General features: G+C 39.4%; 3 protein-coding genes and 1 pseudogene across 3 annotated transcripts; all 4 read right to left on the reverse strand.

Annotated features, from left to right (window-relative positions):
- Positions 1–32: 32 nt before the first annotated feature.
- LOC103411867 (protein NEDD1-like) lies at positions 33–4,958 on the reverse strand. The gene is made up of 10 exons (XM_008350483.4): positions 4,472–4,958; positions 4,171–4,283; positions 3,787–4,047; positions 3,577–3,681; positions 3,106–3,171; positions 2,717–2,938; positions 1,829–2,365; positions 873–1,433; positions 493–669; positions 33–416 (listed from the first exon to the last, which is right to left on the reverse strand). The coding sequence occupies exons 1-10, from the start codon at positions 4,629–4,631 to the stop codon at positions 309–311; spliced, it is 2,310 nt and encodes a 769-aa protein (XP_008348705.3). The 5' UTR covers positions 4,632–4,958; the 3' UTR covers positions 33–308.
- A 550-nt stretch (positions 4,959–5,508) lies between these two features.
- LOC103411866 (serine/threonine-protein phosphatase PP1 isozyme 4) lies at positions 5,509–9,720 on the reverse strand. Its single transcript, NM_001319251.2, has 4 exons — positions 9,409–9,720; positions 7,746–8,305; positions 7,446–7,668; positions 5,509–5,918 (listed from the first exon to the last, which is right to left on the reverse strand). Exons 1-3 carry the CDS (start codon positions 9,608–9,610, stop codon positions 7,480–7,482), a joined length of 951 nt encoding a protein of 316 aa, NP_001306180.1. The 5' UTR covers positions 9,611–9,720; the 3' UTR covers positions 5,509–5,918; positions 7,446–7,479.
- Positions 9,721–11,563: 1,843 nt separating this feature from the next.
- On the reverse strand, positions 11,564–13,917 carry LOC103444474 (serine/threonine-protein phosphatase PP1-like; annotated as a pseudogene).
- Positions 13,918–14,653: 736 nt separating this feature from the next.
- On the reverse strand, positions 14,654–22,062 carry LOC103444476 (BTB/POZ domain-containing protein At1g01640-like). The gene is made up of 4 exons (XM_008383400.4): positions 21,907–22,062; positions 21,577–21,806; positions 15,621–15,827; positions 14,654–15,391 (listed from the first exon to the last, which is right to left on the reverse strand). The coding sequence occupies exons 2-4, from the start codon at positions 21,793–21,795 to the stop codon at positions 14,885–14,887; spliced, it is 933 nt and encodes a 310-aa protein (XP_008381622.1). The 5' UTR covers positions 21,796–21,806; positions 21,907–22,062; the 3' UTR covers positions 14,654–14,884.
- Positions 22,063–25,324: the final 3,262 nt, after the last annotated feature.

Genomic DNA, 25,324 nt, shown 5'->3' on the forward strand with positions numbered 1-25,324 from the left:
CTCGATTGTGTAACAGTAGGAGTGGAGTAATATGAGCTGAAACATCATAATGCTTGTAATTTTCACCCGAATCAAAGCCTTCATTCTGGCAGGGAATGATCATTCTGTACATGCTTACAAACTCTACTTCCTATAGCACTTGCATTTCTACCTGTTCTTTAAACCTCGCCCCACCGGCCGAGAGAAGCAATTCTAGTCTACCTATAGAACAAACGACCGCTGATGGAGAGCAAATTACAACACTGAACAACAGACGTATCCCAAATCCACAAAAAATAATCAAAACAATTAACAATCGTCACCGATGCTCAAAGCAATTGCCGGAGCTGCTGGTTTTCTTTCCGGAGAGACTTAACTTCTTTCATCAGCTCAGCTTGGTTTTCCAGCATTGCAGTCATCACATTTGACATTTCTGTCTGTGAAATGATTCCAGAAAATGCATTAGGAACTACATGAAAATGAAAAGGGAACTACAACATAGCAGATGCGTACCTCTTGCATATGAAATTGCCTTAAAATTTCTATATGAAGGTTCCTCATATCTTCATGTATGGATTTCTGAAAAGAATCGAGAGTTTCTTCTAGAGTACGTTGAAAAATCTGAAATGTAAAGGAACTTCCCTGCTGTGCATCTTGTTGGGGTGCATTTTGGAGATGTGAACTTCCACCCTGTCACAATCATCATCGTCGAGTTAACAATAATATTCTAGTATGACGGTAAAGGGCAACATGATAAACATCGGTGGTGGCTTCTCCTAACAAATTTCATCACTGGTTTCCAATTTGAATGACAGCATAAAATCAAGAGGTGAAAGCATGTAATATGACCAAATCAAAGACGATGACTTATCCAATAAATCTGTTACCCATACATTCATTGCTGGAAGAACCCCTGATTCTGTGGCAGTTGATGTATCTGACTTTGACAAGATGCTATTCAACAGTTCTTCTCTGCCTTCGGCTCCTGTTTTCTTTGTTTTTGGCGAACTCACTGCTAGGGACGTTCGATCACTGAAGTTCGAAGTAGTGCTTATCCTCTCTGCATAAGTTGAGAATCTCCGAGGCAAGGTCAAAGATGTTGGTGAATCAAGGTTAGCCTGTCCCAAGAGGGCTTTGTTACCAGGGGACATAGGCATAGCACTCGAAGAAATGTGTTCTGGAAATCCTAATGAAGTCTCCTGAATGGAAGACAAATCTTTGGTGCGCAAATTTGCAAACTTTGCTGTTAAAGACATATCTGGCAGTCCAGATAAAGTTGGTCCTGATGTCTGAGCCGACATCCCAATGCGAGATGTAAAAGTGATTGGCTGGCGGAACTTATCAGAAAATCTCTCACCACCCCAAGCTTCTGGAGGGGTGATGGATGGGTCTTCGCTCTTGGAAGATGGTGCAGGAGTTGATTCTAATAGTGCAAATGACGATTTTATGTCATCCTGCACCAAGGAATAACACAAATTATCATTCAGAACAATGCATATGCAACAAAGGCATCATGAAATTTAACACCCCCACCCCAAAAATAGCAAATGAATTTACTTACATAGGAGTAACTACACTCTAGCTGCCTAGCATACATGGTTACGTTCAATCTAACATTTCATTTGGTTTACCATTTACAGAACAATAAAGACATGCTAGTCCAGAAATCTAATGGTAAGAACTGAACTTGTTAAGTTGTTAGTCGAAAAAACAATTGTTAAGAAGATTAAAATAGTTCTACTTAGTGTAGATAATATCGTCTGTTCAAAAAAAAAAAAAAAAAAAAAAAATTGGAACATTTCACATTAAGCATTCATCCAAGAAAATTAAAGATATGGATAACTGAGACCTGTGTAGATGTTGAACTGGGTTTCCAATCAAATATTGGATGATCACTGGCCCCATCTTCTGCAAAAGGGAATCTCCTACCGGACAAATTATCCTTCTTTGATTTGTCATCATCCCAAAGTTTGTCAAGTGAAGGTGTGATTGGATGAACGTCCACAAGAGGGGAGAACACCTCCATATCATCCTTGAAGTTATAAGTAGATCGAGGAGGATGCAATCTATGCAATGTTCCACCAGGCCATAAACGACCTCGTTGCGGTGTATCCTCTCCAGTAGATACACAAAGTATGCTTGATGTTAGTCCACTGCCAGCTGCTGTAACTGAAGTTGTCTCTGCAGATAAACTTGAACGGCCTGAATTTCGAGAACTAGATACTGCCATAGATAGAGAAAGACTTGATGAAGTCACAGAAGGAAGTTGGTCTGGCATAAGGATTGAATCTTCAACAGCATCTCCTAAAAGAGCAGTCTCAACAGTACAATTGCTTTCGTTTACAACGACAGGTTTTGACCTTTGCCAGCATAGACTTGTAACAGCCTGATGAATGCTATAAACGATTAGTACAAACAAAGTGAAACACCCTACTGAGTCATACATGAAGACTGCTTGTTAAAAGCTAAACACCCTAGTGTGTGTCCCCATGAGAACATCCTTGTGATATATCTACCTAACCAAGGATATCGAAAGTTTGAGCCCGACCCCTAATCCTCATGATGAGGTATCTTGATCCTTAGTAATGAAAACGACACCTAGTGTTAAATAATTTGGATTTTATAAAGGATAGGAAAATAAAAAATACTAGAGACAACACAAGTTTTTCCAAAATTCAATGTTTCAAGGAACAGTGCAGAGAGAGAGAGAGAGAGAGAGAGAGAGAGAGAGAGAGACCTCTGAACTACTATAAGCACGAATACCAGTGAAGGGCTCTGGTTTACCACGGACATCGTAGAACACCACATCACCACTGCTTGTCCCAGCTGCCAATACCCAACCATCACCTCTAAATGCCAATGAAGAGAAAGGTGCTTTATAGGAAATGCAATGTGAAGGTTGTCTCGACCCTGTGTCGTAAGTATACAACTTCTTATCAAGCCCAACTGTAGCAAACACCTATCAAGAGGAAAATATTTTGAATATCAGAAGGCTTAGTTAATACGTCTCTACATATTCTGACTCTAAGAAAAATCTTCACAATTTAGTAGCACTTGATATATAGCCTTCTTGTCTTATAAAAAATAATGGACTACAAAATGTAAAGTTATATGTATTTATGAGACCTTGTCATTAGATGGAGAGAAACTGATACCAGCAGTTGGTGCAGAATGCTGCTTCAGCCAAGAAACCTGCGTAAAAGAGTTTGAAAAAGGGAAGATAAGAAGAAAGAAACAAACCAATTCAATTACAAGTAAAACATAAACTAAGAGAAACAAGACTCAATGGGGGAAGTGAGTATTTTTCAACTTAACAACAATGCCTAGATTTAATACAGCGGAAGTGATAAACAAGAAAGTTAATAAAGGGATAATACTTGACCATTACTGCTATCAAAGATCAATGCTCTCTTTGGGTTTGGGGAGTCGGAAAGTTGTAAAAAAAAAAAAGGGAAATGTAACTAATCTCTGTTTCAAATATGCCTGTTTTCCATGACCGGGAACAAAATTTAATTTCCATCTCCCAATGGGAATGCAAACACAAAAGGCCAAGAGAACCCAGCACAGCATCAATATTTGATTAAACCTACTACAAACCTTTGGGCTACGAGCGGTTGTGTCCCACAAATGTACAGACCCACCATCACCTGCTGTCACAAGAAGGTGTCGGCTAATCCGGGAATAGTCAAGCACTCTTAGTACCTGGTCTTAAAAACCAGCAAACAACCAATTAGTTTGGAAACTAAGGACTCAAAGCCACAAAGACCATGGTAATATTCAACGCAAAAGATGCAACGAGAAGACAACCTGTTGATTGGGGTCCTTGAGTTCAGTAGTCCTTGCACCAGATGCAAGGTTGTGAAGTATGACGTCCCCATTAAGACTGATGGAAGCCAAGTGCTCATCTTTGAAATTGTACATTGCACCCGTAATCGTACTAGAGTGACCCCTCAACCATTTGATACACCGCTTTCTCTGCAAATCCCATATTCTTACAACCTGACCGGTTCCACCCGAACAGATGTATCTAGAAACCCTGTTACCGAAGCTGAGAGCCAATATAGACTCCTGCATAAATAGTTCCACCAGCAGAATATCAACTACTAACCCAACACATTCTCTCAAGCATTTACCTTTTCACATTACTGTCACGCCAAATCTACTTCAATTATATAATTGTAACTGAATTACCTCAATGCCGTCTCCGCTTTCGGTTCCGGCCAGCGGAATGGTGCCCATGCTCTTCCCATTCTTATTCCACAACGATATCTTCTTGTCATCTCCAGCACTAGCCACCACCATATCTGCAAAACACAACCCACATTGAATAAACTAAACCCACTGTTTGGCAGCTAAGAAAATGCAGCAAAAATTGACCAAAATTTTCTCGTTTACAAAGATCCTTTTTTTTTCAAAGCCTATAAACACAGACAGCAGAAAGCAAAACCCATCATCCAATTGAGGGGAGGGAGAGAGAGAGAGAGAGACTGACTAGTGTGATTCCACTTGAGCGAATTGACATGGGAACCAGGAGAAGGAGTGTAGCTCAAAACGAGGGGATCGGCGGACTTGTCCGACACATCGAAGAGCTTCACGGTGTCGCCGCCGCTTGCTGCCAGCAAAGTCATCGACGGATCCAACCCAGTACTCATTGTCCCCCACTTTCTTCCCAACTTTTCCGATTTGTGTTTTCTTTCCTTCTTTCTTCGAATCTACCAAGCTCCAATTCCCCGGAAAATTCAGTTGTAAGTATTTCTTGGATTGTTTTTGAAACTGAGGTCGAAGAAATTGTGAAACCAAATCACGAAAAGGAAGAGGTGGTTTTTTTAAATTTCGATTTATTTGTTTGAATTTTTAAAATATGGGTTTTTGTCGAATGGGAAAAACCCTACCGAGAAATTGAAAAACAGAGGGCGAAAATTTTAAATCTGGCAGAGAGGTAAATAAGTGAGCGCCTTTACGGCCCACGTTACGACGAGGTAAATTCAAATTCATCCTAACCTAACATCTAATATAATATAATAAAATCCATCGTTTGATAAAAAAAAAAATTAAAAAGAACAATCAATACTTATTTCTTATCTTCGATATCCAATACTACATACTTCATTCATTCCAAATAAATAAACATATCTAAAACAGAATTGACCACAACCGTTTGATTCTATAAGTTCCAAAACACTGCCCCGTACACCAAGTTCATAATAAAAATGGTTGAAATTATTTTTTTCAGGTATCCAATCATTTGTATTAGAACAATTGATGTATCAGATTGTGTTTCTAACACACCGAAAAGTTTCTCCTTCCATGGAAGGATTCAGGTGTTTGGCTCCTTGATGCAATGCAAATCGCAATCTGACACGTGCAAAAGTAATTCGTTACAATCACGAAAAGAAACGATTAGATGCACGTGTCAAACTGTGATTCATATATTTTCTTCACATTAACGGCCATGTATAAATCAGCAAGATTGGAAAAGACATAATTAATGATGCCTTGACCAAAATAATAAGATGCAACACACACAGAGCCACCAGTAGCAATTGACCATCTCTTAACACCAAAAGTAAGCTTAAAGCGTCGTTAACAAACCGTTCAATCAATGAGTTATATTGCTAATACTCTAAGAAAACTGGAGACGTCTTTGGGGAGTGAAATGACGCCATTGCTGTTGGCCTCCATGGAAAGCACAGCAGTGCGTCGACAGACCAAATTATATGTACACAAACGTTGCGGAATACGCATTACAGAGAAAGGGGAACGAGGAAATATAAAATGCTTCTGCCTCAGGCGACTCCAGAGTATTTCTCCCAACAACCAGCTTCCATAGCTTCTCCCCAGCTTAAGTACTTGGATTCTACTAGAGATGAAGGAAGGTTCTGAGGCGGGCCAACCTTCATTTTCCGCCAAGTTGCCCCACAAAAGAAGGGAAAAAATGCCTGCAAGAGGACAAACAAGTAAATAAAGAGGGTAATGGCAGAAAGTTAACAGACTGATGTGTTGCAATTAGCACATAGACTAGCATTGCAATCGGTCAACAGACGATAAACAAGTCAAAGTTAACAAGAATCTGCATAATCACAAGGCTAGCGCCAGAACTACAGGATCTTTTCTACGAGCACTGTTCAGGATAGTAAAAAATCAAAGGGGGTTGAAATTGGGCTCATTAAGATAGGGCCAAAATGACTTGCATCAATGAATTACAAACCAATTACACTATGCAATACCTCAGTTTGCTCGACTCAAAATGTGCATCTTAACCGTAAAAAACAACCCACTCATACCATACTACTGCTTAGTAATGGACAATGCTTGGGACCTGACTAACCAGGATCAATGATATCATAAAACATGTCTTCTTGTTTTTAAACCAATGATTGTTGAGTGCGTTAATTTATTGTGAAAGTGTGAAAAGTTCATTAAATTTTAAAACTCAACAGGAAATGTGTGGCAGTATTACTGGTCCATATGATTGAGAAAGGAAATTTGGTGCTGACTAGTAAGACCTAATTATAGTAATGACTTCTACCAGATCATGAGGCAACAAGCATGTAGCTAGCAATACGACGAAGTCTGAAACAATTTGTTGTAGCAGGGGAACATCCGTCCATCGATCCACACAAAACAATGTCTTCAAACTGATAACTAGCAACTGTAAGGTTATTCAAACCACATAGTTTGACACTAGACGACCAATGATGAAGACATGATCCAATGATTTTGCCAAGCAAAAAGTGCCTTAACAAATGACTTGTGTACAACTGGAGAAATCCAAATTATATTCATTCAAAAGGCCAGTGTTTTCCTTCTGTTCTTAAAGAAAGACAACAGTTCAAGTCACACTAGAAAATGTACCTCCTAAAGTTGAGAGGAGGGGGAGAGGGGAGAGGGGAGAGGGGAGAGGGGAGAGAAAGAACCCATACCGAAAAAATATGAAGTTCCAGTGAAATGGCAGAAAAACTGCTGAGATATGTTAATTCCTAAAGATTAAATAAAACCTACCTTTTTCAAAGTAAAAGCTCGAATGTGCATCTTCACGGTTTTCATGTTTAAAGAAATGTGGTCCCAAATGCTTGACGACAAATAGGAAAAGTAAACAACATAACTAATTGATGACCATATAAGAAATCAATGGAGTTTGAATTTATGGATTAATAAATTAATTAACAGAGTTTGTAAACTACACAAGCCTTCCAAGGATAAGAAGAATAACATATAATTAATAACATTCACATATAGGTGCACATGAACCTTCACACATCTGGAAAATTAAAAAAAGTAAAGCAATAACATAGATGGCATATGGCATGGCACACTCACACCCTGCTAGTGTAATAAGTAATAATTCCCATATAGCTGCACATTCACTTACACAAATTCAAAAGAACTACAACAATAACGTAGATAACATAACGCAGACACACACACACACACAGAGCTAGTGAATGCAACAATAATCAACTGACCTGGTTCAAGACTGGAGCAGTGGTATTGCAATCATCACATTTTTGTTGACATCATGAACTTGGCTTTTTTCTCAGCCGGCTTAAGAATCTGGAAAGAGCACATTAAGTTTTCATCTACACTCATCATTGCACCAGCATTGTCAAACTCACCACAGTAGTTGGGAGCTGAAAAAATTGTAACAAGTTGCCTGTCCGCAAAGAACTCATAACCATCTTCCACAACCTACAGAAGAAGAACTTGTTTCAGTTCCAAACGAAGTTAGCTTGAGTAGAACGAAGGGAAGCAGAATAGTCACTAACCTGATGAGCACGACAAACAAGGTCCAAATCATGTTTCGTTAAGAATTCTGCCACCTTATCGGCGCCGAATGTATACGAGACACCTCTGTCATTCATTCCCCATCCCTTAACATCTCTACCAGGATCTGACCATAGCAAATCGCAAAGCAATCCAGTATCAGGAACAGCAGTCGGACGAGTTAAGTTTCTGATCTGATCCAAGTTTGTCAAATCAGGGGAAAGACCACCATGCATGCATAAAATTTTGTCATCTATAAGAGCTGCCACAGGAAGACAGTTAAAGCTGTCCGTGAAGGATTTCCAAAGTCTCACGTTAAATCGTCGCTTGCACTCGTCATAGAATCCATATATACGATTAATAGAAGCACATTCATGATTTCCTCTCAGCAGAAAGAAGTTCTCAGGATACTTAATTTTATAGGCAAGCAAGAGGCATATTGTTTCTAAACTCTGCTTGCCACGATCCACATAGTCACCTAGGAACAGATAATTTGCACTGGGAGGAAAACCACCATATTCAAATAGCCTTAAAAGGTCACTGTATTGTCCATGAATGTCACCTGTAGATAAAATGGAAAACTCAGGTCAGAAACGTAAAGCCTGGGACAAAAGGACAAGTATAACAGTGAACTTAAAAGAATAGTCGAAACAACCACAAACCTATGGGCTACAGTGAGCAAACTAGCCACTTTATCTAGAGATACAATCTGGAATTTTTTTTTATATAATTAACTACCAAAACCTTGACTGATCTACTCACTCACTAAATACAGTCATAGTAAGATGCATAAATTTTTTAATCTTCAACCCTTGTACTGTTGTCATACAAGACCTAAGTTCAGATTGCACCAAGTCATCTGTGTCAATGCTTTATCATGGTTACATGATAACCTTATTTCCCCAAATGAAGGTAAAAAACACCAATAGTTTCAATGAACACAATATTGAACAATGCACACCAAGGATTTCAATTCAATTGGACAAACAGTTATAAAAAGAAACACACATGATAGCTTGGCATCTTAAAATTCCAAGCTCTTACTTCTATGAATGAAGTATTAGCAATTAAACACCAGAGTTGGATATCCAGATTTTTGCAGGAAATGGGAATAAACTAAAACGAAATGGGTTATTGACCCCAACTTAAACAGCACATAACATCATCAAAAAGCCAAAATCTTGTCATAACTACATTAAATACAAGACAACTATCAACCCATTGTACAAGAAAAACGAGAACTTGTTTATCAGAACATCAATAACCAGCAAATGAACACGCATATTCACCGTATGTATATAATTTACTAATGTAGCTTGCCACTGATAAAGCTAAGCTGAGCCACTTCTGCAGCATATTTTATGTTTTCCCTTTCAAAGTAAAACTTTGATAATCGACAGAAAAATAAATATGGGTACTCCATAAACTACAATATCAACCGCAAATAACTTCAAATCTAATCTGCCACAGTATTTCCCACAAGTAATTTCATATCAGACAAGTAATAAAAGAAAACCCATCACAAAATCACACACAAAAAAACCATCAAAACATGCAAAATCACAAAAGGGGGAAAAATTCAAATAGAATTTAGTGCCAGTAAAAATTTCAGGAAAGTAAATTATATACTATATCGAAATGTATGTGGGTATGTAAAAACCCTACCGCAAATTTTGATTGGGGCTTCAAGCTCGAGCAAATTGGGCTGCTGAAGAAAGATTTCCCTGGAAGCGCCACAGAGCTGTTTGATCTCCGCCTCCGAGAGCTGAACCTGCTTACCCGGCCTGGCCAATCGGACCTCCGTGAGCCGCTTGATTATGTCGTCGAGCACGGCAGGGTCCATCCCTCCCTGCCCCTGCGATGCCATTCGGTTGGGTTCTCAGATCCTCCCTCGAACGGCTCAGATTTCTCCTCGAAAGAAACCCTAGAAATCCCAACTGCGAAAAAGGTCGCTCCTTTTTTTCCCTTGGACTGAGCTGTTATGTTATGGAGGTTTCTTTTCGAATTTTGGCCTTTTGGATTTGGTTGGTGGTTTTTTCTTTTTGGGAAATATAATTTTGTATAAAAAAGAGAAAAAGTGAATTTTCTCGGGAAAAAAGAGTGGGAATATGGGAAGAGAAAGAACAGAGATATCTCAGTGTATCGGAAATACTGCTCAGTACCACAAGTATAATAATATAATTAGTTAATTTTTTTATTTTTAATTTTTCAACCAATTGTATATAACATTTGTTATTTATGTTGTGTTCTCGACGCATTGAAATTTTTTCTAGAAAAAAGAAAGATGGGGATCAAAATGGGAATAAAAAATTAGGGTTTTTGATTGGGGAGAAGAAAGCGTCAAAAGATTTGAGGATGCGGGCGGCTGCAACCCTACGTGACGGAGGTGCCTATAATAATCTGAGAGATGAAATGGAATGTGTAGAGCTGGGGACGACGTCGTTGTCTTGTACCTCACACAGTTGTCAACAATTTGGTAGGAAAGAACATGGGCTCAAGTTGTAAAGCCCATACAAAAGTTTGATAGGTTTGGTGGAGGTAACGAGTGAAGGCCCAAAAACATTGTTGAAATATTAATTTTGGTGAAAATGTTTTTGGAACTCGTCCTTATTAAAAATAAAAGTAAATTATGAAAAAGCACTTGAAGTGCTTTCTATAAGAAGCACCAAGCACTTCATGCACTTTTGGAACTTTTATTTTATTTTTTTAAATCGCTTTCAATTATTTTAAAACTTTCCAAACGAATATTTAATCATAAGTATCAAACTCGCTCTACATTAATTAAACTAAAAGGATGACAAGTTTTAATTCCAAACATCGTTAGATTTCTTCGTTAACAATTGATTTCAGTATTAGGGAGTTATTAACATTCCTTAATACAAATCGTTTGCTTTTTAAGCTTATTAACCACCTGTGGATATGGATTAATTTATTAATTTATATTTTCTGAGAAACTAGGATCAAATAGTTTAAAAACAAACGATTCGTAACAGTACAATTATACAATTCGGACTTGTGTTTTTGTCCCCAATACTCCATGGAAGGCTAAAATTGTTTCAGAAGTGACAAGCATCATCTTAAACTTGGACAATTAAAAGCACCGATGCCACTTAGTACTACGATCTGGTGGTATTCCTCTTTACTTGAAAGTGAGAGGTTTTAGATTCGAATTTCGTGGATGGCGAATTCAATACCAAATTAAGTTGCTCATTGTGTAACTTAACCAAACTCCCCCACCCTCGGTAAACATATCGATATACTCAAAAAAAAAAAAAAAAAAAGCACCTATGCCTTTGTTACCCCCACCGAAGAATTTACAATGACATATTCAAATCTTAAAGACGATAGTTGTTTACTAATAAGTATGAGCATACAAGATATAATTCGTAATTCTTTTACATGTTCTTTATCAGAAGAGAGAGACTTACCTACTGCTGGAATACAACAATGCTGTTGTAGACACGAGGGGTATATATCCGTGACAGGTAGTTACTTACACTCTATCTGGCTGTTGTAGACACTGACAAGCTAGTTCATTTCTTTGTTACCCAAGAAGCCGGAAACTGCACATTACGGTTTCGTTTATATTCATCATCGCACCACCATTGTCATATTCATATATTCACCGCAGAAATTAGGAGCAGAAAAAATGAGTTGCCTGTTGGAGAAGAATTCATAACGGTCCTCCACGACCTAAACAACATTAAAGCATTTGTTTGACGAGTCTCCAAAACGAGTGAGCTAATATGGTGTAATGAATGGTTCGATTTTAATTGTACCGAGGTCTTTTGTGATATAATCCAAAATCCGACAGCCGGTGTAATAAATATTAATATTCCCATATACCTGCACATGTACTTACACAAATGCAAACAGAACTACAACAATAAGGTAGACAGCATGACTAGTTTGCGCAACAAACAATAATCTGCTGACCTGGTTCAAGACTGGAGCGCTGGTACTGCAGTCATTACATTTTTGTTGACATCAAGAACTTGGCTTTTTTCTCAGCTGGTTTAAGAATATGGAAAGAGCGCATTAAGTTCTCATCTACAGTCATCATCGCAGCAACATTGTCGAACACACCACGGTAGTTGGGAGCTGAGTAAACTGTAACTAGTTGCCCGTCCGCGAAGAACTGAAAACCATCTTCCACAGCCTACAAAGAAGAACTTGTTTAAGTTCCAAACTAAGTTAGCTTGAGTAAAACCAAGGGGGAAGAAGGATAGTCAAGAACCTGATGGGCGCGGCAAACAAGGTCCAAATCATGTTTTTCGTTAAGAATTCTGCCACCTCATCAGGGCCAAATGTATATGAGACTCCTCTGCCATTCACTCTCCATCCCTTAACATCTCCATCAGGATCTGACCAGAGCAAATCACAAAGCAATCCATTGTAAGGAACAGCAGTTGGGCGAGGTAAGTTCCTGATCTGATCCAAGTTTGTCAAATCAGGGGAAAGACCACCGTGCACACAAAATATCTTGTCGTCTATAACAGCCGCGACAGGAAGGCAGTTAAAGGCGTCGATGAAGGATATCCAAATTCTCACATTAAATCGCCGCTTACACTCATCGTAAAATCCATATCTACGATTTATAGATGCGCATTCGTGATTTCCTCTGAGAAGGAAGAAGTTTTCGGGATATTTGATCTTGTAGGCAAGCAAGAGGCACATTGTTTCTAAACCCTGTTTCCCATAATCCACATAGCCCCCTAAGAACAGATAACTGGCACTAGGAGGCAAACCCCCATATTCAAAGAGCCTCAACAGATCGGGATATTGCCCATTAATATTGCCTGAAAGTGAAAGGCAAGTAAAATCATGTTCAGGAAACTTTCCCGAGGTGGGATCCATACTGTCAGCACTTACAGCCAAGGAAAAAAGACGTTAGAAGCCAATCTAGCAGTACCATTTTGTGAGCGTAAAAACGAAAACTGAAAACTGATACATATGCTTGATGTGTTACAGCATACCGCAAATAGTGATAGGGGCTTGAAGCTCGAGCAAATTGGGCTGACTAAGGAAGATTTCTCGGGAGCAAATGCAGAGCTGCCTTACCTCAGACACGGAGAGCCAAACACGCTTGCGTGGCCTTGATCGGACCTCCAGAAGCCTACTGATTATGTCATCCAGTACGATAGGGTCCATCGCTCCACCCCATTTCAAAGTGGATGCAGCGCAGTTTGGATCGTCTTCCAATTGCTGACCTCTCTCCTGTTCAAATAACCACGATGAAATCATTCTTATTCACTGACTTGGCTTAACTGGCTTTTCTATAATTATATATACAGCTCAAGCACTAGTTAGTTAGTAACTTGGAACGGAGCTACCTACTCGTTTAGTCTCACTCCATAATTTAATGTCGTGATCTCTGCCGTTCATTTTTCAAGGCCATATTCAACGATTACATGTATACCTATATACCTATATATATATATATAAAATAAAGCACATAATGATGGTGGACATGAACGTACCTTTGCAGCAGGGCTCAACATTGGCAAGCAAGGACTTTCACCATGGCTGACACTTGGCTCAACAATTGCAGCCGGCCTCATCTGATCCACGCCATCAGCGGCAGCTTGGAGAGCATTCCGATTGCCATTGATGGTCTCATGCACTGTGTCTATGTTCACAGTGATACGTTTCGCAGTGTACCTCTTCACGCTTGAGCGAATCCCACCACTCATGATAGTGTCTAGTTAAGATTTTAAACGACCGAAACCAACCCCCATCGTCAGAAACTCAACCAAAATTACTAGTCAAAGAAAGAAAAAAACAAAAATTAATCACTTAATATTTTGAACTCTATACAAATCACCACGTTACCACTTTGGATCACTAGCACTGATGCTCCAGTTCTTCAAATAGACGAAGAAGACAGAAAACTCACGAGTTAAAAAATTTTAGAAGAAAAAATATCAGAGGATATAAAACAAATAAAAACAATTAGGAAAAAGTTGACAAACCCTAATTCTGAAGAAACTGTATACATGCACGAATGAAAAGAAAAGTCACCAACTATCATCAGATCAATAGCAAGTTTGCCAGATAACAAGAGAGCGAGAAAAAGGAGGGAGAGAGGCTGCTACTGGACAGAGAGAGAGACTTTGCCGGCCGTAGACCGATGACCACATTTTATTTAGCGCGTTTTCTAACTGCGATATGAACTAGAAATTTGTAATAAAGGCTGCCAAAACATATAGAAATTTATTTATAGTCTACTTTTTTTTATTAGTATAGGGAGATAGGTAACAACAGTACAAGAGAATATATATCCGTGATAAGTAAGTGTTTCCGCTCTATCGGGCATTTTGTGGACATCACCAAGCTAGTTCTTTTCTCTGTTACCGTACAAAGCCGGAAATTCGGCAGCTGAAGTTCTCATCATTGCACTACCATGTCATCCCAATCGTACCATTCATTCTTTGCCCTTCCATGGATATCAATGCAAAGGGGGTGACCAGAAAAAAAAAAAATCACAAAGCATACAAGCCAGAATCAGAAACATCAGTTCTGATCAAAGTTTTTCAAATCGGAGGTGTTATCATCCATAATCGCCACCTGCACTCATCATAAAGTAGTTGTCTGGACTTAGGCTTATTTTTTTCAAGAGTAATGTCTCTTGAAACTTGACCAATCTCATCTTCTCCCCTAAAACTCAAATTTCGTTACTTTAACACCCTGATCTTGATATTCGCTTCACTTTGGCGTGATCTGTTTATTCCGTTAAATTTGCTGACGTGGCTGCTTATGTGGCGTTCATGTGGCATTCATAGAAAAGGTTATTGGTCAATTCACCCTTTATTTATCTAATGGTAACAAACTTAAAAGGGAAAGATGTAAAAGCCAAACTTCTCCTCTTCCCCTGCCTTCCACATTCCCCTCAACAGAAAACCACTCAAAATCAAATGAACCCAAAACTTCATCAAAATTCATAATTCGACCGTACATATTGAACATTAAGAAGAAGGCGGCAATGATTGTCCATCAAAATTCAACAGAAATTTCACCTTGTTGATTAAGAACAATCAGAAGATGAACTATAGTATCATGGTTGGGAAAATAACGAATGGAATGCAGAATCAGTATCCTCACTCCTAAACTTACTTGTCCTGACGAAAGGCTGCCTTTTTCTTCATAAACAATTCCGTAATCCTGCTTGAGTTATATTCTTTTTCACATTAATCGCCGATTTTTCCTTCTCACCCTTGATTGATGCCCTTGAAACCTGCACGCTTAATTTCGGATTCTTGAGTGCGAGGGCCTCAAATTGAGCAGAAAAAACTACGTCACTCATGTTTATGGCAATGTAATCCAGTACATTGTCCTTCAGTGCTTGGTAGGAGCAAGCATCCGCAACCTCCAGAGCATCGAGAGCATTGGTTGAACTCAGGGAGTTGAGCATATGACGCACACAAAATCTGCCCAAGTATGGTATTCCGTACTTAGTCGCTGCGACTGACAAGGAGAAGACATGCTTGTTCATTTGATCTTCAAGCAGGTCCGCATTATAGAGGAAATCCACGAGAGACTTGAGCTCTTCGTGATTCAACTCAGGCAGTGTTATGTTGTCCACCTGGTTTGTTGGAGCTTTGGAGCATCCTTCCGTGTTTGGAATGTTCAAGATTTTCGATCTTGTTGCCTACAGTCAGAACTCAGAATAACAATGATCAATTGACCTAGTACAAGTTACGGATCATAGTCTAGACTCCAAAGTTAAACACACTCTGTAACTACTAGTAGAAGATACATGATCGGATACATATTCCAATGCAATTCAATGTCCATCTTGTGAAATACACAAAAACCGCACAACTTGTAAATGCAGAGGATCGGTATTCGATACCGAGAGTGAGATGGAGAGTGTATACCAATAAGAGTTTATGTGCAGGTATAGTAGGCCCATTGTCACCCGGATGAAGTAGTATATCAGTGGGAGCATGATCTCTGTATGCAGGAGCAAATCCATTTAAGTATTCAATCTTTTCATGGAGTTCTTCCAAATCTAATGTTTCAAATTTCCTTTTTTGGAGTAAACCTTCTGATGTTTGTTTAGCATTACTCGCCTCCCTGAGATCCTGAGGAGCAAAGGAAATTAAAAGGATATCGCAAAATGATAAAATGGGAAGCCAATCAACGAGGTGCAGACATCGATCATCATAAATGATTTTTTAGGACTTGGAGAAGTGATTTCAACACGTTTATCTTGTTCATATTCTTATTTATTTCTCGATTTTGAATGAGTCAAAGGAGATTCAAGAAACAAAAACAAACATGGATGTACAAAGGGGAAACAAGTGTGTTGGTATTATTTTCCTTTCTTAATCTTGTGAACACAATATGGAAAGTGATTAGGAAGTTAGAGAATGAAGTTAGTTTAGAAAGTAAGAAATGGACCAAATGGTGGGTTGGATTTGATGGTATTGTGTGCGTGAAATTGAACTTTTTTACAAATATTAAAAAGAACAATGCTTTGGCTTCGCAAAATTGTGATGGAATTCTCAAAATACTTAGTGGCCAATTTGTAAAATTTCGCATTTATGATCGGAAATGTTCATGTTATAATTCATTCTGTAAAGATCATCAATCAATTAAAACTATTGTCGTTTAGCTAACCAACTGTAACAAATAAATAGACTGTTCGTAATGTTTTTACCAATTCCAACCATCATATTTATACCAATCTGTCCATATGATCTCACATTTTATTGATTTTTTTATAGTAAAAGTCTTGACGTAGTCTCTATAATATGTAATGTTTTGATTATAAGTACAAAGTTCCATTAATATTGTAATTATGTGATAAAGGAAGGGGCAAATATGTAATAAGTGAGGAGTCCTTATTCTATAAAAGGACCCCTCACCCTCACAATTAGGGGGATCATTTCTGAGGCCAATTCCTAGGCCTGAGATCCCCTCTCTCACCCTCAGAAGCTCTCAGAAGCTCTCACCCTCTCCCTCTATATTCCCTCAAATAAATACATAATCAGTGTGGACGTAGCCCAAACCTTGGGGTGAACCACGATACATCTTGTGTTATTTACATTTCATGCAGATTCACGGTCGGATTTACGTTGTTCCAAGACCTCCGGTTTTGTGCATCAACATTTGGCGCCGTCTGTGGGAATCGATACGAAAAGTTATGTCGGTTCTCTCTCAATTGTTCACCTCTATCGTGAATCTGCAAAATCACAAGAACCCAGAATCTCCCTCCTGGGGCTTTTCTAGAAAACCTTCTTTTGTCTCTCTCTCTCCCTCTTTTCCCCTCTCCATAGCCAAACTTGAAACCCAACAGGCAAAGAGAGAAAGCAGAGGAATTTGAACGCTGGTGAAGTCAGATTTCCATCAATTTCTTCTAGCTTTTCCTACAAACTAAAGAAGAAAACCTACATAAATATGGGAAGAGGATAGAAAACCGCCCCAACGCAAAACATCAAAAGCTGAGAGATGCAGTCGTCAGATCATCAAAAGCTTTTGTTGGCAGAATCAGTGCTTGTCGGGGTTGTTGGCAGAGTCATTACAGACGTCAAAAGCTGGGACCGTTCAGGCAAGCTTTTCCGATATGCAGTCATCAGATCTAGACCCGGATTCGACCCGCCAGTGGAACGACACTGACAGCTTTGACTATTGGGTAACCTCCAGATCTCCACAAACCGACGCGACCTTTCCCTCCATACCATCATTTATTCCCGCAATTCGGGCTGTTTCGAAATGAGAAAATCAGACGGCTGTCGTCTCCAAATCGCCGAAGGTGACTATGGGGCAGACGTCTGTCGTCTCTGTCCCTCAAGCTCCAGCTTCAGTCCCATATTTCCACCAAGTTCCAGAATCCACACTCACAAACCCAAACGACTTCCCTCTCGTTCCTTACTAGTCAAAAGCCAAAAGCCAAAAGCTGTTTAATTAGTCACAGAAGCCATGGCAAAAGATATTGAAGGAGCTGAGCACGGTGAGTTTGCAACCAAAGAGCAGGCAGGAACTCCGAGTACTTCGCTGAAAACCCCGTCTCAGAGCAAGAAGAAAAAGAGAAATGGAAAGATCAATATCTTTTCAGGTTTTAGCTGCGGCCGGATTAAATAAACCGACCCCGATCCTAAATGGGTCATGGAGAAAATGCCCATGCCCCGTGTCATGTCTGGTATGCTACTATTGCCCACGGGTGACGTCCTTATAATCAACGGCGCATTGAACGGGACGACAGACTGGGAGAACGCGAAAAATCCAGTTTTCAACCCGGTCTTGTATTGAACCTACGAATCCAACTCGGAACGGAGAATCGTGGTGCTGAAGCCAGCCGGCATTCCAAGAACTCATCCGTTGTTCTTGTGCCAGATGGCAGAGTATTGGTAGGCGAGAGCAACCCACACGAGATGGACAACTTCAGGAGAACTTTCCCCACCGATCTCAACCTGGAGGTGTTTCATCCACCGTACCTGGCCCCACTCTTCGCTTCCCTGCGACCGTCGATCCTCACCGTCGAAACGAGGGATGATACCGTATGTTGTCATTCAGCGTATCTTCCAAATCATCTATGTGAAGAGGCTCTGTCTGGGGAGAATGAACATGTAGTTGTGAGATTTCGTTACAACAACGACCGGTACAAATATTCACACCATTCGTTAATCATTCTGCTTGGCTAGAACGATAGAAATCTTCATTCAAAAGACAAAAAAAAATTAGCAGCTCCGTATACAGTGGAAGTAGCTGCCAGAGCGAGGTGTCTATCGCCAGCGATTCGAGCTTGGAAACAAAGCGCGTCGGAGAAGAGATATCCGAGATGTTTCAGTGGCTTGCAGGGGTATGATTGGTAAATTCAATAAAAGGACTGCATCAGACAGGGATGGGGAACATGGGTGGGCAGAGAAGGAGTGGAGAGATAAAGAAAGGCATATGGGTGGTGTCTGTCCAAGCAGCTGTCATCCTAGAGAAAAGCAAGGAAAGCAATGGCAATTAAAAACTTAAAATCAGATGGTCTCCAAAGGCCATAAAACATGGGTGGACATATATAATTGCGGAAGACCAGAGATAATTGCGGAGGACTCAGGGATCATGCAGAAAGGAAAAGCAGAAAGGAAAAGAAAAAGTAAAAGCAAAAGCTTCTGCAGCCATCTGCCATTCCACTACCCAGCCTTCAATTATGCAGATACTATCTCATTATCCAACCATCTGCCATACTCACCTTCAAAAGCAGTATTTTTGAATGATGTAATTTATTTTTATTATCTTTCGGAGACATCTGTATAAACTCCATCAGATGGTTATATGTATAAACCCCATCAAAGGGTAAAAAAAAAAAAAAAAAAAAAAAAAAGAACGGTAAAGCCCAAAATAAATGGGCTGGAATGTTGTGGAGGGCGAAGGCCCATAAGCCCAAAATAGCTCCAACCAGGCGATCAAAAGTACGCCCAATACTCAACAATTATTTGGCAACCTGCCACTATTATCACCAACCAGGTGACCAAAAGTACGCCCAGTACTCCACAATTATTCTGTAATCGGCCGCTATTACCACCAACCAGGTGATGAAATGTACAACCCGTACTCTAATATCATTTGGCAACTAGCCATTCATGCCACCAACCAGGTGATGAGATGTACAACCCGTACTCTAATTTGGCAACTAGCCATTCATGCCACCAACCAGGTGATGAGATGTACAACCCGTACTCTAAATTGGCAACTAGCCATTCATGCCACCAACCAGGTGATGAAATGTACAACCCGTACTCTCCTTCATGCTACCAACCAAGTGATCAAAAGTACGCCTAGTACTCCAAATTATACTTGAGCACTACTCATGTCATTTATACATAAACATTCATGAGCATCACCCATGACAATCATACATAAACATTCATGACCATCATTCATGTCAACATTCATGAACATCACTCATGTTAACATTCATGAGCATCACTCATGACAACATCCATGACCATCACTCATGTCAACATTCATGAGCATCACTCGTGACAACATCCATGAGCATCATTCATGTCAATCAACATAAACATTCATGAGCATCACTCATGTTAATCAGCTTCAAAAGCTTCATTTACAGAGCTCCAGCTTCAAAGCTTCACCTGCAAAGCTTCACCTACAAAGCTTCAGTGCAGGATATACAAATACCGCCTCCAAACAACCGCCACTTCGACCCATACATGGATTCAATTTGAAGTCTCCGGCCAACAGACTCTATTGACCGAAGACTTGGGGGACTACATTATGTACCATATATTGGGCCTCAACTAGGCCTCATGAAAAAATACTTGGGGGACTTAGCCCATCACTTATGTATTGAGGAGCGAGCCCTTATTTTATAAAAGGGACTCCCTCACCATCATTACACAGCATCGCCGCCTGCTGAGCAACTGCCTCGCCGCGAGCATCAACTTAGCCCATCACTTATGTATTGAGGAGCGAGCCCTTATTTTATAAAAGGGACTCCCTCACCATCATTACAGAGCATCGCCGCCTGCTGAGCAACTGCCTCGCCGCGAGCATCAACTCTAGCCCATCATTTATGTATTGAGGAGCGAGCCCTTATTCTATAAAATGGACTCCCTCACCTTCAAACGTCACAAGCCGAGCCAACCAAGGCAATATAAGCCATAAGCAGAGCCGCCTCGCAACATGTGCTACTTCTGGTTGATCATCATTTCACTTTGAGCACCACCTCATATCAAGTACCAATTCAAGACAACATCTAGTTACTTCGGCCCACACATGGACTGAATTTCAAGTCTCCAGCCAAAAGACTCTCTTGACTGAAGACTTGGGGGACTACTGTTTATACCATATTTAGGGCCTCGTATTTAGATCTCGTACAAATACTCGAGGGACATAAATGTAATTATGTGATAAAGGAAGGGGCAAATATGTAATAAGTGAGGAGTCCTTATTCTATAAAAGGACCCCTCACCCTCACAATTAGGGGGATCATTTCTGAGGCCAATTCCTAGGCCTGAGATCCCCTCTCTCACCCTCAGAAGCTCTCAGAAGCTCTCACCCTCTCCCTCTCTATTCCCCCAAATAAATACATAATCAGTGTGGACGTAGCCCAAACCTTGGGGTGAACCACGATACATCTTGTGTTATTTACATTTCATGCAGATTCACGGTCGGATTTATGTTGTTCCAAGACCTCCGGTTTTGTGCATCAACAAATATAAAAGCATTTTCAAAGGAGATGTCAAAATGTACACATCAGCAACTATAACAGTAAAAAAATATCACACTAATATTCTCCAACCGAAGTGCCAAATCCTATGTGGCGATGACATGGATTGGCAACAAAAGAGGTTGTTGTCAAATTTTACAGCAACTTCAAATGTTTTTTTTACTAATTAGTAAATGTATTTTATTAATTTTTAATTAGTTTAATAATTTAATAAAATTAATGTTAAGTTGACCGATGCAATTATCCTACTTTTTTTTTAATTTTCAATCAAGGAAGGTGAATAGATTACTAATTAAACTTTAAATGTCCTTTATTAAATTTTAATTGGTTTAATAATTTATTTTATAAAATAATAATTTTATTTAACATATCGCTTGTAGAACAAAACTTTAAAATATGTCAAAGTGCCACGGAAGCTATCAAAATTTAAATTTTATGTTCAAAATTTGATATCTCCTTTGAAAACGATCAAAGTGTTTTTGAGGGGGAATTCATTTCCCAAAATTTGAGGAACCAAGTATAATTGTATAAAAAAAAGGAACCATAAATTCCTCCTGAGTTTTTAATAGAAGTGAAACGAATGTAAAGAGATAAATCAGTTAACATTGGCAAGCATTTATATTTTGTGGCTTACTGGACTTGCGTACCTTTGCAGTAGAGGTCAACATTGGCAAGCAAGGAACTTTACCGTCGCCAAGGCTCGTCTCCGGAAGCGAAGATCCATCTCGCGGTTTCTTATCCGCACTATCAGCATCTCGGGGGTCGCTTAAACTGCTACTACTTTTTGTCTCAGGCATGGTGGCTCCGCCCAAAATGAGGCATTTCACGGTGTACCTCTTGACGTTTGAGCGAAGCCCACCAGTCATAGTGTCAGGCACTGATACCAACAACATAATCAACGTTTGAATTAATCGCTAATCAGTGGTTAACTAAAAGCAGTTTAATCCGATACTTGTAACAAATATGCATAAACTTACCAGGTTTCCAACTTGGGATCACCCAGTTCTTCAAGTAATTAAACGGAGAGGATGAGAGGTGAAGAGAGAGTCAGAGGCAGAGGGAGCTATTGGATAGAGGTAGAGTCAAAAGTGGGTGTGGCAAACGACCGAAGACTCGCCCGCTGAGTCGATGACTACTCAATTTTAAAAGGATAAATTGCGGTTTGACTTCCTGTACTATTAGTTCAGTTAAAATTGATTTCATAAAATTTTCTTTTGATAAATTAACCCTCTAAACTATTTGAAATAAGTCAATTGACCCTTTATGTTCGATTCCGTCCACTATTCTATCAAATTCAAGGGCAAATTAGTATTTTTATCACCAATTCTTACATGTTACTTGTAATCACCGTTAAATTTTGACATGTGGACACATAAGAACGTGTAATGATTATGTGAAATGGTACATTATGCAAACGTTTGATTTCTTTATGTTTCTTATTACTGAAAATATGACTTTAGCCCCTAAAACTTAATTTTCTCTACATAAAACCTGACATAAGTTTTTTTCTTGAATAAAACTCATTGACTACACATCAGCAAATTCATTAATTATGTTTGACTTCACATATAAATTTTTTTTGGATGCCTAAAATACCCCTATTTGAATTTTTTTTAAACCCTATTTAAATGTTTGATGTACATAATTAATGTCATGCGGATGGATGGTAAGGGAGAATTAACGATTTTACAAAAAAAAATAAATATTAATGTTATAAATTCATTGCCTAATATATAATAACATAAAACATGTCTAATATATGTTATTATACATGCTTAATTAAGTCAATAAAATTATATTTTACATATTAATGTAGCTAAATTATTTCACACACACACACACACACACACATATATATATATATATATAAATGCCTGATATATGTAAAATTCATGCAAAATAATTTACCTACAAAAAAAAACATTTGATTCATGACACACCCCGACCGAGATCGAGGCGTGTTGGCCGTCACGTGAGGGTGACATAGCCATGTGCACAGTGCAGAAGCTATAAGGATAAGAAATATACGAATTATGTGCACTAATAAGCAAGGAGTGCTAGGAGTGAGATACAAGTGTAAATACACCTAATCAGAGCATAGAAAGTCTAAGTGCAGTCCAGTAGGACAAGTACTAATTATACAATACCAGAAGATATCCTACGAATATTTTATTCTGTCAGAACCGCCGAGATCCTCAATGTCACCAACAACAAGTCTACCTAAAACCTGGAGGGGCGCAAAACATAAAATGTGAGTGAGCAAAAACAAAGCTTTTCAAAATCATTTCATTATCAAATGCTCTAACCCCTCGCCGTAAAACATGTATAATTTTCCCAGAAATAGAATATGAATATAAATATATATAGATATATTCAAGTCATGCTTCACATATCCATAATCATAAGTATGCCATGCCAAAATATAAAGCAGAATGAGTAACTCAGGTGTGTTAATGCACAAAACCGGAGGTCTTGGAACAACGTAAATCCGACCGTGAATCTGCAAGAAATGTAAATAACACAAGATGTATCGTGGTTCACCCTAAGGTTTGGGCTACGTCCACACTGATATTGTATTTCTCTGAGAAGTGAGGGGAGTGAGGGAAATAGCTTCTGAGGGTGAGAGAACTCTTCCCATGGCTTAAGAAATGGCCTCCTCTAATTGTGAAGGTGAGGAGTCCTTTTATAGAATAAGGGCTCCTCACTTATTACATATTTGCCCCTTCCTTTATTACATAATTACATTTAAGTCCCTCGAGTATTTATACGAGATCTCAATACGGAGGCTCTAAGTATGGTATAAACAGTAGTCCCCCAAGTCTTCAGTCAAGAGAGTCTTTTGGCTGGAGACTTGAAATTCAGTCCATGTGTGGGCCGAAGTAACTAGATGTCGTCTTGAACTGATACTTGATATGAGGCGGTGCTCAAAGTGAAATGATGCTCAACTATAAGTAGCACATGTTGCGAGGCTGCTCGGCTTGTGGCGCTTGAAGGTGAAGGGTCCCTTTTATAGAATAAAGGCTCGCTCCTCAATACATAAATGATGGGCTAGAGTTGATGCTTGCGGCGGGGCGGTTGCTCAGTGGGCGGTAATGCTCTCTAATGGTGGTGAAAGAGTCCCTTTTATAGAATAAGGGTTTGCTCCTCAATACATAAGTGATGAGGCGGTTGCTCAGTTGGCGGCGTTGCTCTCTAATGAAGGTGAGGGAGTCCTTTTTATAGAATAAGGGCTCACTCCTCAATACATAAGTGATAGGTTAGGAGTGATGCTCGTGGTGAGCCGGTTGCTCAGCTGGCAGCGTTGCTCTCTAATGAAGGTGAGGGAGTCCATTTTATAGAATAAGGGCTCGCTCCTCAATACATAAATGATGGGCTAGGAGTGATGCTCGCGGCAAGGCGGTTGCTCAGCTGGCAGCGTTGCTCTCTAATAAAGGTGAGGAAGTCCCTTTTATAAAATAAGGGCTCGCTCCTCAGTACATGAATAATGGGTGCTTTCTAATGAAAATGAGGGAGTTCCTTTTATAGAATAAGGGCTCACTCCTTAATACATAAATAATGGGCTAAGTCCCCCAAGTATTTTTCATAAGGCCCAGTTGAGGCCCAATATATGGTACATAATGTAGTCCCCCAAGTCTTCGGTCAATAGAGTCTGTTGGCTGAAGACTTCAAATTGAATCCATGTATGGGCCGAAGTGTCGGTTGTTCGGAGGTGGTATTTGTATACCCTGCACTGAAGCTTTATAGGTGAAGCTTTGTAAGTGAAACTTTGAAGCTAGAGCTCTGTAAATGAAGCTTTCGAAGCTGGAGCTTTTGTAAATGAAGCTTTTGAAGTTAGAGCTCTGTAAATAAAGCTTTTGAAGCTAAAGCTCTGTAAATGAAGCTTTTGAAGCTGATTGACATGAGTGATGCTCATGAATGTTTATGTTGATTGAGATGAGTGATGCTTATGGATGTTGTCATGAGTGATGCTCATGAATGTTAACATGAGTGATGCTCATGAATGTTGACATGAATGATGGTCATGAATGTTTATGTATGATTGTCATGAGTGATGCTCATGAATGTTTATGTATGAATGACATGAGTAATGCTCATGTATAATTTGGAGTACTAGGCATACTTTTGATCACCTGGTTGGTGGCATGAAAGAGAGTACGGGTTGTACATTTCATCACCTGGTTGGTGGCATAAATGGCTAGTTGCCAAATGATATTAGAGTACAGGTTGTACATTTCATCACCTGGTTGGTGGCATGAATGGCTAGTTGCCAAATGATATTAGAGTACGGGTTGTACATTTCATCACCTAGTTGGTGATAATAGCGGCAGGTTGCCGAATAATTTTGGAGTACTGGGTGTACTTTTGATCACCTGATTGGTGGTAATAGCGGCATGT

The sequence above is a fragment of the Malus domestica genome, chromosome 01 (genome assembly GCF_042453785.1).
Source record: "Malus domestica chromosome 01, GDT2T_hap1".
Lineage (NCBI taxonomy): Eukaryota > Viridiplantae > Streptophyta > Magnoliopsida > Rosales > Rosaceae > Malus > Malus domestica.

Bases quoted from the DNA above. Each gene is read 5' to 3' on its own strand.
- LOC103444476 (XM_008383400.4), bottom strand. From the start codon at position 21,795: ATGACTGGTGGGCTTCGCTCAAACGTCAAGAGGTACACCGTGAAATGC. The intron at 15,828-21,576 runs GTACGCAAGTCC...TTTGCTCCTCAG, and splicing joins TGTTGACCTCTACTGCAAAG to GATCTCAGGGAGGCGAGTAA. The intron at 15,392-15,620 runs GTATACACTCTC...TTCTGACTGTAG, and splicing joins CTGCACATAAACTCTTATTG to GCAACAAGATCGAAAATCTT.
- LOC103411867 (XM_008350483.4), bottom strand. From the start codon at position 4,631: ATGAGTACTGGGTTGGATCCGTCGATGACTTTGCTGGCAGCAAGCGGC. The intron at 670-872 runs GTATGGGTAACA...TGATTGTGACAG, and splicing joins GGGTTCTTCCAGCAATGAAT to GGTGGAAGTTCACATCTCCA. The intron at 417-492 runs GTACGCATCTGC...ATCATTTCACAG, and splicing joins GGCAATTTCATATGCAAGAG to ACAGAAATGTCAAATGTGAT.
- LOC103411866 (NM_001319251.2), bottom strand. From the start codon at position 9,610: ATGGCATCGCAGGGGCAGGGAGGGATGGACCCTGCCGTGCTCGACGAC. The intron at 8,306-9,408 runs GTAGGGTTTTTA...TTTTATCTACAG, and splicing joins AGCCCCAATCAAAATTTGCG to GTGACATTCATGGACAATAC. The intron at 7,669-7,745 runs GTTAGTGACTAT...CTTCTTCTGTAG, and splicing joins TTGTTTGTCGTGCTCATCAG to GTTGTGGAAGATGGTTATGA.